Below are 13,181 nucleotides of genomic sequence, written 5' to 3' on the forward strand. Positions count from 1 at the left end.
TCTCAGAGACTAGAACAAAGCAATAATGCAGGCTTAATTGAACAGAACAGGTGGCTGGAAGTGGCTGGGAGAGAGTCACTGTGCCCTGGCAGCCAGGGAGGAGAAGTCTGGATACAGGCAGCCATTTACCTCAGAGCTCATAAAGGCAGAATTAACGCCGTGACATGGGAAATGGGCTCAAACTTAATAAGCTACAGGACACAGAAAAATATACAGGCTGCTTAACTGAGAAGCTGTAATTCAGATATACATGACAGCCATTATCTAGTACCTGAGGAGTTGTCACATGAGAGACGAGACTTATTCTATAGGCTCCCAAGGGGCATATATGGGACCAACGAGTGGAAAATTCCAGGAAGACAGTGGTATTTCAGATCATTGCACGGAAGGATTTCCTGAGAGTCACGCAATCTTAAGGCCAAATGGGCTGCCTGTAAGGTGGAGAGTTAAAGTGCAACCTGGATATTCAGTAAGTAGATGCTGTAGAGGTAATCTGAAAACCAGAGAGTGACGTGACAACCGTGGCACTCCCACACTTGAGCGGTGAGGTCAACTGTGGGGTGTGTTGCAAAGGTCTGTTACAGTAATCAAACACTGGAGCGTGTGATTTACTGTCTTTAGGGTCTGGGTTATCATTATAACCAGTCTTACTCACTTGCATTATGAAATATCTTCTTGAGCTAAAGTGAAAGACTCCATGTTAATGTTAGCGGGCTGGTTAATGCTCATGGGAATGTTGCCCTCAAGTGTGTTTATAGGCTGTAAGAGGTGAAAAATTACCGGGCTAGATGACTGGTAGAATCTCTTCCAAAGCTGAGATTCCTCAAGGGTAGAGGGCACCCCCTCCTCAGCCTTCCAACCTAAACATGACCTACTGGGGAGCAGGTGTCACTGTGTTTCTGCAGAATTCACCTGCAGACTGTAATGTCTAAATCTCGCACCTATAGGAGATACTGGTAAGAAGTCCTGGGGGTTCATCTGAACTCTACAGAAAGGGAAAGTAAGGACTAAATAAGTTACTTCTGTCTGTGAGTTTTATCTTCACAGAAGAGTCATTCAGATGATTTCAGTGGGACCAAAGGAAAGTTTAACCTTTATACTTTCTTTAAATAAAAATGGTTATAGATGACGTAAATATGCCCAGAAAACATTATTTGCTTTTTGAAGCATTAAACTTTTTTTCCTCTAAGCAAGAACTGACATGAACTGGTAACTACCAGAACCTGAACTCAGCCAGCCTCACCCCAATCCAAACTGGAACTGACTTTCACTTTTCATCTCCCTGGATAAATGGCCTTGGCAGAAACAGCTGTCACAAAGGCCAACTGTAGAAGTGCCACCATAAAAACGCTTGACTGCCCAACTCAGGCCTTTGCAGACTCTTCCCCGACTCCTCTGCCATGTCCCTTTTCTGCTGCTCTGCCAAATGACCAGATGTTAATTACTCCCCTGGAATGCAAGAATAACTAGGCAGATGGAAGGTATCTGATCACTTGGTGCAGCGGCTACTGGGCAGCCTGTGATTTCTGGCACCTCATATTTTTTTTTTATTACAAAATTTGTTCATTATAAAGCTATTACTACCACATTATAAAAATTTGGAAACTAGGGAAAAGAGAAAAATCACTTATGAACCCATCATCCTAATAAAATCGCTGTTTGCATTTTGCTGAGTTATCCACTCTTCTTCATGGCTCTCTGTATACGAGTAGATGGACTGCACACATTTAGCCTCCTCTGCAGAGCATCTGCAGCAGCTTATATAAACACATATCATCACACAGACAGCTCCATGCAGACATGCTCTCTCCGAAACCAGCTGGTCCTCCTGATTTCCCGATCTCTAACTTGTAGATTGCATCTCCTCGCCATCCAGCTTGAAACTTTTGCCCCGTCTTGGATTCCCCTCCCTCAACTCCAAATCCATTTCCATTGATTCTTTTCTGTCGTTACCCCTTTTTCACAGCTGTCCTCCCCACCCCCATTAATAAGAATGCCAGCACCTCCAGTCCAGTTTCTTCTACCTACATCTCTAAACAATTAGAATGTTTCTCTGACTCATTTCCCTGCCTCTACTTCCTCTCCTTTTCCTTCATCTTGCACTGCTAAATGATTTCCCGCATTATGAATGCTTTCCCTGAACAGCAGATCGAAAACAATTGGTTTTCGACTGTCTGACAAAGCATATTCTTTGGTTGGAAATTTAGAAACATGTACAACTTGTCCCCGGTCAATCCTTCCCGCTCCACCTTTTCCCTACACGAAGCCTCTGCTGGTAACCTGGTACCCTAGACATGACACGTAGCGTGCGGGGTGAGTGGGGCAAGACACGTGCCTGTTCCCTGGTGTCCCTGCAAGGGGAATATCGTGTGAGCCGGCTGAGATGGGGTAACAGGGATTAGGCCTACCCTTCTAACATTAACAACTATAGAAGTGGCCAAAATAAATGAAGCAACTGTTTCCAAGCATTAGGCTACAAATAGAGCAGGGCTCTGAAGCTGGAGAGAAAGGAAATACAGGAAGTGAGGTCCAGTGTCACCTGGCTTTCTGCCGGGGGGGTGGGGGGCACTTTTCAACTGGGGCTCAGGGAAGTGGATGGGAGAGTGATATGCCCAAGCTTTTCCATGCAGCAAAGATTGCTCAGGATATAAGAAACCAATGTAGTATTTGCTTTTTTAAGTAGGCTGCTTAAACTTTAGATTTTAAAAATATATAATTCCTCTGAAATTTCCATGGGAACTTTTCTCTCGTTATGCTTTATCTTCCTTTCAATTTTCTTTAGTTGAAAACACTGAGCACCATTGCCCACAGTTTCAAGGAAGACTCACTAAAAGAAGACGAAAGCATTTCTGGGCAGTGAGGTTTTCTGTCTCTCAGCTTTGTATCTGCTGAACCTCACTGTCTTTTATGGAGAAGAGACAACACGCTGAGCCCATGAAGTTTTGCATTAATGGAATATGTGAACATCTCTGCAGTGTTTGCCAAGACCAGGCCACTGGGTCACCAACACTGTGCAGGAGATTGAAGCCGCAAGACTGCATACCATCACGGGCAAGCCATCAAAGGCCACGTTAGTGCCAAAGCCATATCGGAGAATAACTAAAGCCACAGCAGTCACCAGACCCCACCCCAGTGAGGGGCAGGAGGCAGCTCCAGACTCTAAGCGGCTCATCTGGAGGGGCATTAGAAGGGCATGGCTAGGGTTTGCTCTTTTCACACCTCACACATTTCCCCCTCCCCCATGATAGTTTTCAAAGACCAGTGGCATCAAATCCCACTTTTTCCTTGCTGGCTCCATCCCAAAAGAATGTTTCAGGAGCCTCTAACAGCTGCCTTCCACAACTTGCTGGACAGATGAAGACCTACGCGGGGCAGAGTAAGCTTCTCCAGCTCAGGCCTTGAGGGGCTTCCTCAGGGGAGGTGTTCCTGCCGCCTCTGCTGAGCACGTCTTTGGACAGCACCCCCTGAATCACCCCAGTGTGTCATTCAATTCAGGTAAAAAAAACTCTGTGCTTTCCCTTAAGTGGAGCTTAGGGGCCTTCTTTAACACATTACGCCCTCACTGGAGCCTCCTGCAGGGCCAGGCCTGAAATTAGTTCTTCTGCCCTCACTGCTGTCCCTCCTGAGGCCTGAGAAGGGTCCTAGCAAGAGGACATTTCTTATTCTCACTCTCACTGAAGTCAGTCAGGAGCACAACCTGTAGGTCACATGCTGTGTAGGCTCAGGGGCCTACGGCAAGTTCAGGGAGTACCCGGCAGCCAGGCTGGCCACACAGGGGTGCATGCTGCCTGCCACCTAGAGGGGGAGAGAAGCTTCCATCCTACCATCAGCGACGGGCTTGCAGGAGAGGGCGTCATCGAGGTCTCGGGCAGTTGATGGGTCGATGGTGAAGACACAGTCTTTTCTAGGGAAGATTGAAGACATAATTAGCAAGGCCACAAATAACAGAAACTTTACCCCACTGTAGTACAGCTGTAAAGAACAGCTCTTTTGCAAATGTATAAACGGTAGACAAAGCGGGGAGTAACTTCTCTCTTATCTCTCTAACAGGGGATCTTTAATAAAATGTAAACTGGGGGAAGATAACAAGGCTCCATACTGTCTCTGAGTGTCTTTCTCTTTCTCTCTGCTGACTGGCCCCTACTTCTCCTTGATCCTGAGTTAGAACAGGTGTGAGCAGGTGGAAGTGAGGCGGCTTCCATGAATGAGGCTTCCCAAGAAGTCACCTGACAAGAGGGGCAAGTCCCTTTGGCAAATTACTCTCCGACAGTCACTTCTTTCTTTTGCCTCCCTCTTCCTCAGTGGCTGATGGGAACCTGTCCCTCGAGGATTATATGAGGATGAATTACGGCTCCTTCTCCTATCTTGCAAAAGTGGGGTGTGCCAAAGAATAAACCATCTGGGGCTTCCCTGGTGGCGCAGTGGTTGAGTCCGCCTGCCAATGCAGGGGACATGGGTTCATGCCCCGGTCCGGGAGGATCCCACATGCCGCGGAGCGGCTGGGCCCGTGAGCCATGGCTGCTGAGCCTGTGCATCCGGAGCCTGTGCTCCGCAACGGGAGAGGCCACAACAGTGAGAGGCCCGTGTACCGCAAAAAAAAAAAAAAGAATAAACCATCTGGCTTGTGACACAGGGGGATGGGACTCAAGAATAGGTTCTGCAGAAAACTTTGGGCCCATACAGTTAGCCATGATGCAATTCTACTTGGCAATGGCCCTAATCACAGTTTATTTCCATGAAAGAATCATACACTTCATCCAAGCTCACATAATTAAGTACACCCTATGCCTATTTATCTCCACACAGTATCCTTATGCACATCTCATTCTTAATCTGTGAAGCCCCTGGACATTCTCATTTTGCTTTAGAATTTCCCAAATAACATGACCCACCCAACCTACCCATTCACACCATATAAATATCTAAGATTTGGGCAGTCGGTCCTAAGTTCTCCACGCCTCCTGCCCTGTCTCCCGGGGCACTGGCCCAGAAGTCAGGGTGTTTAGCAGGAACCACCCTCCATCCCCCCCACACAGGCTCTCTAGTTAGCACTCCTGCCCCCACTGCCCTCTCCTCAAGCTCTCCCTCCATTCCCTCCAGTACCATCAGCCCCACAGCTGCCATCCCCGGTCCCCTCCCGCCTCATCAACACTGATGATGGCGGACATCCTGGCAGTCACCACAATTAGTGGGCTTTGTTCTTAAAGTCTTATTTCCTATGTTGCTCTTCTGCTCAAAACCTCCCCAAAGCCCTCACAGGCTGCCAAGCAGCTCTGGGCGCAGGGCTTCAAACCTCTCGGGGCCTTCCTTTACCTGTCCCCTTACTGCTCAGTTGCCTGATTCCTGATAACCCTTCACCAGCCCTCTCTGATCCCACACACTGATCACCTCACCACCATAATACCCTGATTCTAAGACAGTATTAATTCTAGGACACACTATCCATTCAATAATAGCTTTTTGGGGAAATAAAAACCCCGACCATGTTAAATATATACATTGGTTTTAAAGTACTTCAGGATTTCAGAAATGTCAAGATGTCTTTTTTAAAAAGACTCTTAAATGGTAAGTGGATAAATGGATAACCAAACTATGGTACATCTACACCATGGAATACCACTGAGCAACAAAAAGAAACAAATTACTATACACACAACAACTTGGATGAATCTCAAAGGTATTATGTCAAGGAAGCCACTCTCACAAGCTTACATAGTCTACGATTCCATTTATACGACATTCTCAAAAAGACAAAATTATATAACAGAGACATAAGTGATTTTCAGGGCTTGGGGAAGGTGGGATTTAAAAGGGGTGCTTGTTCTGAGGGAATGGAGCTTTTCTGTATCTTGATTGTGGTGGTGGCTACATGAACCTATATGTGTCAACATTCATAGAACTGTACAACAAATAAAGGTCAATTTTACTGTTTATTAATTTAAATTTTTTTAAATTTTAAGTGTGATTTCTGAATCAAGGAAAGTAAAAAAAAATTGTTAATAGAATTGATTGATGGGTAGTAGAATTATGGATTAATATTTTTCCTTTATACTTGTCCATATTTTTCAAATTCCCACTATGATTAAGTATTACTATTATAAGTGGAAAAAATTAACACTGTATAAAATCTCCTCCAATCCAAAAATAACCAGATACATAATATCTCTGCTTATAAGGATATTCAACAATCTTATAACTCCTATTGCTTAATTTAGTTAATAGCTTTAAAATGATGAATCTGGTAAAACTCTATACTCACTGGTACACTAAGAAAAGGGGACAGGGAAGGGTGGGTGCCACTCAGGTGCAGGGACAAGATCACTTAGAGTACAGTCCCAGGAAGAGTGCTTCATCAGAAGATTCACTCTTCTCACTAAACATCTCAAGAATAGGCACATACAGTGTGGGGAACATAAATGCTGAGGTCTCAGGAGATAAAGAAATAATTTGTTTCACTATGTAAAAGAAACTGTAATTACACAAGAGTGCCAGAGGAGGGGCTTCCCTGGTGGCGCAGTGGTTGAGAATCTGCCTGCTAATGCAGGGGACACAGGTTCGAGCCCTGGTCTGGGAGGATCCCAGAGCAACTAGGCCCGTGAGCCACAACTACTGAGCCTGCGCGTCTGGAGCCTGTGCTCCACAACAAGAGAGGCCGTGATAGTGAGAGGCCCGCACACGGCGATGAAGAGTGGCCCCGGCTTGCCACAACTAGAGAAAGCCCTCACACAGAAACGAAGACACAACATAGCAAAAATAAACTAATTAATTAATAAACTCCTACCCCCAACATCTTAAAAAAAAAAAAAGAGTGCCAGAGGAAAAGAGAAACACCGCTGTCCCCGGGAAAGCAAACTCTTGGAGGGCTTTGTGTTACAGTGCTATGAACAGAGGTTGCAACTCACAAATGTTTGTTAAATGAACCAATGCATGCATGCGGACAGGAAGAGACAAGGAAGTGAAATTAATCCTGATACCACGGTAATGGGCTCTAAATTGGTGAGGATCTTGAACTTGATTCACAAGGTAAAGAAGGAACTGTCTGCTTCGTGTTCCTTTTTGTATCCCCTGTAAAAGCCAGCAAAATGCACTGTATATCCTGAGTACTCAATAAATACCTGTTGAACTGAAACTGAAATGTTAGACTTGGTGGTGGGAAAGTTTGGGTTCTCCATCAACCATCATAATGACAACATAAGAAACTGAAAGAACGTTCCTCAAGTTAAATGAAAAAATACTCTTAGCTTGATGGGGGCCACAGTTTACTGGTTTACTTGGAGAGTTGACTGGGAAGTTATATTTTCTTAAAATCAAACGTCTCTGGGTGTTTTGAGACTTTTATTTCTATGAATGAATAATAATGTCCATTAAAACACTTCCAGCCTCAAATCAATTCAGCCATGTGTGACACAGTAAAACTTTAAGGCTCCAGCTATTAGTTTGCAAATGTCATTTCTGAGAGGGCCCACACATCATTTCTGAGAAAAACCTTAGACTAGCCTGTGAGCACTCAAACCAATCCTCTACTACACTTTTTAAAGAAAATCTGCTCTTAAGCCAGAAAAATAAAAGTCTAAATTAAAACAACTCTGGACATAAATCACAGCAAGATCTTTTATGACCCACCTCCTAGAGTAATGGAAACAAAAACAAAAATAAACAAATGGGACCTAATGAAACTTAAAAGCTTTTGCATGGCAAAGGAAACTATAAACAAGACGAAAAGACAACCCTCAGAATGGGAGAAAATATTTGCAAACAAATCAACAAAGGATTAATCTCCAAAATATATAAACAGCTCATGCAGCTCAACACTAAAAAAACAAACAACCCAATCAAAAAATAGGCAGAAGACCTAAATAGACATTTCTCCAAAGAAGACATACAGATAGCCAAGAAGCACATGAAAAGCTGCTCAACATCACTAATTATTAGAGAAATGCAAATCAAAACTACAATGAGGTATCACCTCACACCAGTCAGAATGGGCATCATCAAAAAATCTACAAACAACGAATGCTGGAGAGGGTGTGGAGAAAAGGGAACCCTCTTGCTCTGTTGGTGGGAAGGTAAAATTGATACAGGCACTATGGAGAACAATATGGAGGTTCCTTAAAAAACTAAAAATAGAACTACCATATGACCCAGCAATCCCACTATTGGGCATATACCCTGAGAAAACCATAATTCAAAAAGACACATGCACCCCAATGTTCACTGCAGCACTATTTACAATAGCCAGCTCATGGAAGCAACCTAAATGCCCATTGAAAGATGAACAGATAAAGAAGATGTGGTACATATATACAATGGAATATTACTCAGCAAGGAATGAAACTGGGTCATTTGTAGAGACATGGATGGACCCAGAGACTGTCATACAGAATGAAGTAAGTCAGAAAGAGAAAAACAAATATCGTATATTAACGCATATATGTGGAATCTAGAAAAATGGTACAGATGAACTGGTTTACAAGGCAGAAATAGAGACACAGATGTAGAGAATGTATGGACACCAAGGTGGGAGAGGCGGGGGTGGGGGGGATGAATTGGGAGATTGGGATTGACATATATACACTAATATGTATAAAACAGATAACTAATAAGAACCTGCTGTATAAAAATAAATAAAATAAAAATTTTTTTAAATTAAAAAAAAATTAACCACCACACACAAAAACTAATATAAAAATAAAACAACTCTGAGGAATGGTACTCAGGAAAACTTGCTGGAACACATACCATCCAAACATTATTTTTGATCAGGGGTCGGCAAACTAGAGCTCACAGATCACATTGGGCCTGCCACCTGTTTCTGAATGGTCTGCAAGCTAAGAATGGTTTTTGTCTTTTTAAATGATTGAAAATAATAAGAAGAAAAATATTATTTCATGACACGTGAAAATTATATGAAATTCAAATTTCAGTATACATAAATGAAGCTTTATTGGAATACACTCATGCTTTTTGGATACAATGGCAGAGCTGAGTAGAGTAGTTCTGACAGGGACTGTATGCTAAAATATCTATCTGACCCTTAGGAGAAAGTTTGCTGATCCCTGTTTTAGATCAGTGTTTCCCAGTAAGTGTTTTAATTTTTTTTAAAAGGTCTTGTGATTAAATCAGTTTGGTAAATGCTGAGCCAATTTTTTTTCTTTTTTTTAAAATTAATTAATTTTATTTATTTTATTTTTGGCTGTGTTGGGTCTTTGTTGCTGCGCGCGGGCTTTCTCTAGTTGCAGCAAGTGGGGACTACTCTTTGTTGTGGTGCATGGGCTTCTCATTGCAGTGGCTTCTCTTGTTGCAAAGCATGGGCTCTAGGCAAGCAGGTTTCAATAGTTGTGGCACACAGGCTCAGGAGTTGTGGCTTGCGGGCTCTAGAGAGCAGGGTCAGTAGTTGTGGCGCACGGGCTTAGTTGCTCTGCGGCATGTGGGATCTTCCCAGACCAGGGCTCGAACCCGTGTTCCCTGCATTGGCAAGCGGATTCTTAACCTCTGCACCACCAGGGAAGTCCCAATTTTTTAATAGTAGGACTTCTCAGAGACTTCAGTATGCTGGTATCGCACAGTTCTTGCCAGACCCATTTGATCTTGGCACTTTATTTGTGGCACAGAATCTCCTAGACACCTTTGAAAGGTGATAAACTACACTGAAACACCCTGCACAGGCCTCCCGTGGAGTCCTTCTCACATGGGGCCTTACCACCAAGCCCACCCCATGGAATACCGCAAGAAGTCAAACAAGTGTCTATGCTATTCGCTGCAGGGAAGCTGATGAGGGCCTTGCTCATTTGCTCACTCAGTGCCCCTTTCATGAGCACTTCAGGAGCAAGTTTATGCAGTGCAAGGACTCACCCTTCTCTTGAGCTGATGGTGTGCTTGTACCTTACACACATGTGAATTTTATCCTTTTAAGTTTCCTTCTTTGCTTTGCCTGCTAGGAAACTCAGAAAAACATGTGTGATCTGTTTCAAGAGGATCTTATTTGTAGTTTGAACTTTGTGAACTAACCTTTATCCTGGGTGTACCTAATTTTCCTATTCATATAATCCTTTTGCCCTGTAGCCGAATTTAAAAATTATTCATTGCATTATATGTATATCTGCAAGTTGCCTTAAATCATTAAAAAAAAAAAACAGGGTACAAAAACATACACACATATATTGAGGAGTTACATTTCAGAATCATGTGTTGAGGGGATGCTGGAAGAAAGAGAGACATTCAGTATAGGCTACTAGGAGAACTAACTTCTAGACAGAGTAAAACTTGGAGAGTTCCCAGCAAGTATTTGTACTGTAGCAGTGGACTCCAAACTTGCTCTCTCGCTATGGAAAATTGGGAGAAGCAAGGGAACAGTGAGTGACCCTGACAAACCCCAGTCCTCAGTGCTGAGAGCCAGTGATTTAATCTGTTGTCATCACCACAATTACGAAGCGGCCACGATGTGGTGCATGAGGGCTCCTTCTGGTCGTGGGCCACAGCGGCTGCGGGCTGCTGGCCTCAGCACTTGGGAGCCCAGCCCCACAGGGGCAGTGCTCCATGCAGCAGTTACACTCCCTTAACATGCTTTTGGGATTTTACTGGCTCCTTTTCTGGAAGGCTTTGGTCTCACAACCTGCAGGGAGCAGCCTGGCCTGCCAGCTTTTAGAACCTGTGAGACCTAATATTTAAAGAGTTCCGCAACAATGGTTAGAAAGAAGCTAACCCTGACCCACAGAAAATAAAGTGCCAGGTGGGGGAGGGAAAGAATGAGGCTCCAGTGCATGAGGCTGCAGAATTCCAATTCAGAGCAGCGTTATGTAACCAAAATTTCTGAAGGCACGTGACTGAAGGGCTTAGTCGAACTTTTTAAAGGGACAGAAAACTTCGAAGATTGTTTTACTCAAAGCCATTGGTCCGAGAAAAGAACACATGAAGAATAACTAAAAGCCCTCTATAATCCATTATGACCTGGCCAAGAGTCCCAGGAAATAACAAAAGCACAGAAAGAACTTCTGTTCCTCTGTCACTCACACACTCTTCCTCTGACCTTGCGTCCTCTTCCTCCTCAGGGGACCAACATCTCTACCTCCTTGCAGCTGGAAGCAGCTGTCTAGTCTCCACAGCAACATTTACTCACCACGTTGTCACCATTTACCTCACTGGATTTTGGCCATGGCCCCTACAACATCACAGAAATTGCTCTCCCCAAGGTCATGGCTGCTGCCAGATTAATCATCTTAAAGCATGTGCCTGGTAAAAAATCCTTCATCAACTCGTTACTGACTAAAATAGAAATTCAGCTTAGAATTCAAAGCCTTTCATGATATGGCCCTGGCCTGTATTCTTCTAGTCAGATTGCACACTCCCAAAGTGTACCTTGTATGACAAACTTTTCTCTACACCCTCTGGTCCCTGAAACACTGTTCGTGCTGTTCCCAACATTAGGACATTTATCCCACCAATCTCCAATGTCTAAGCCCTACCTAACTTTTAAAGGCCTGGCTGCAATGCCATCTTTTTTCCAGGGAACCTTCATGGCTCCAGAGAGTAAAAGCTGCCTCTCCCCCAGCTGCCCTGCCCATGCCTGCAACCTGCCCCAGTTCAATGGCACTGACCACTACCCCTGGCATGCTGGCGGTTACTTATGGACATGTCTCATCACTGTGACAAGGCTGAGAGCTCCTCAAGGTCTGGCTCTGATCCTGACCTATCTGTGTATCTCTTCCAGCACACTGAAGGCACACATGTAATGAATAGCTGATGGATACGTGAATGAAAAAATGACCAAAGGGCTCTCTTTAGCACTTTTCCATTCAATTTTGCCACTGTGACTTGGGAAATACATTTAGGATTAGAACTCATGACCTCCTGGCATCCAACCCTGTGGTCACACCACAGTGTTATTGTTTCCAAGGGTGTCCTTTTCTGTCTTCATCCCATCTTCTTTTCTCATAAAACAGTGTTTTACAAACTGTGGTTCAGGGACCAATTCCAGACTAGCAAAATTTATAGAGGCCCTCCTCTGTCCGTGACTCTGGGTTTGTCTCCTTTCTCACAAGCAATTCTGGTGAGGAGGATCTGGGTCAATGATGGTGAATGGGTGAAAAGGGATGGAAAATATTTAAGAAATAACCTTAGGAGGATAAAGAGTACAGTTTTCACCACTTTCTTAGATTAGATGGTATCAGAGTTTATATAGAAACCAGATAATTTTATGTAAACTGGAGCAGGAAAAATAACTAAAGAGCTGGAGCACTCAACCATGGTAATGCGTCTCTACGGAGCACTATGTGGGGAGTCCAGCCAGATGGGTGCTAGGATGAACCAGTCAAGTCAGATGCTGAACTCATCTGAGCTTCCCTTTCACACTGACTTTCCTCAGGGATGGGCCGCCCTCTCCTCTCGAAGGCAAAGGGAGCAGGGAGCATCATTCAAACCTGAATCAGCGCCCCTTAGTGCAGCAGGGTTGGACCTTTTATTTTTTCTGATGGCAGCTGTGGATATGTTAATACTCTTTCACTCAGTTCTACCGCCACAACAGATGCTAAAAAGTCTGACACAAACCACAGATTTTTCGGAACAGAAAAAGACTCAGGTCTATTTAAAGCAGAAGGAGATCTTGGTCCATCTGTCCCTCCACTTCCCCATAGTGATGAAATGACACATAGGAGGCCATGGAGAGAACAGAAAGAACGGAGGCAATGCTCTGGGCAGGCTCTTTTCACCCAACTAGGGGTTTTTAGTCTAGGGTCCACCAAAGGTCTACCTCAAGCTTTAGCAAAATTCTAGACCAAGTGAATGCAGTGATTAGGTTACTTTCCAAAGGACTGTGCTAAGATGAGAACGGAATCAGAAATGACTAAAATGGTCTCCCTTGTTATATTCATTTACTCACCCCCATTCACTGAACCTCTCGCCATTCTGTGCCTCTTTTTATACTTCAAAAAAACAACACCCTGGAGCAGAGGTCACAGGACAAGGTTGGCCTGGTACCCTGGGAGCCAGAGGCCACGGCATGGGCCAGGAAAGCCACGGTTTAAACTTAGAGAATATGTTAAAATTAACTTTCTTCCCCTCAATTTTCATTTTGAAAAATGTTAAACTTTCAGGAAAATTTAAAGAATAGTAAAATTAACATTCATATACCTCTCATTAAGATTCATCAAATGTCAACACTTTAACATATTTGCTTTATCTTTCTC

The 13,181-nt window shown here is 43.8% G+C and overlaps 1 protein-coding gene across 4 annotated transcripts in view; it reads right to left on the reverse strand.

The window, feature by feature from the left end:
* Positions 1-13,181, reverse strand: part of DIS3L2 (DIS3 like 3'-5' exoribonuclease 2) — a 375,371-nt gene that overhangs the window by 139,122 nt on the left and 223,068 nt on the right. For all 4 annotated transcript variants that reach the window (XM_082631000.1, XM_082631001.1, XM_082631002.1 and 1 more), the window contains one exon: positions 3,825-3,904. In XM_082631000.1, the coding sequence (XP_082487126.1) occupies positions 3,825-3,904 (80 nt within the window). The remainder of the gene's footprint in view (positions 1-3,824; positions 3,905-13,181) is intronic.

The sequence above is a fragment of the Mesoplodon mirus genome, assembly GCF_964341445.2.
Source record: "Mesoplodon mirus genome assembly, chromosome: 8".
In the NCBI taxonomy this organism is placed as follows: Eukaryota; Metazoa; Chordata; class Mammalia; order Artiodactyla; family Ziphiidae; genus Mesoplodon; species Mesoplodon mirus.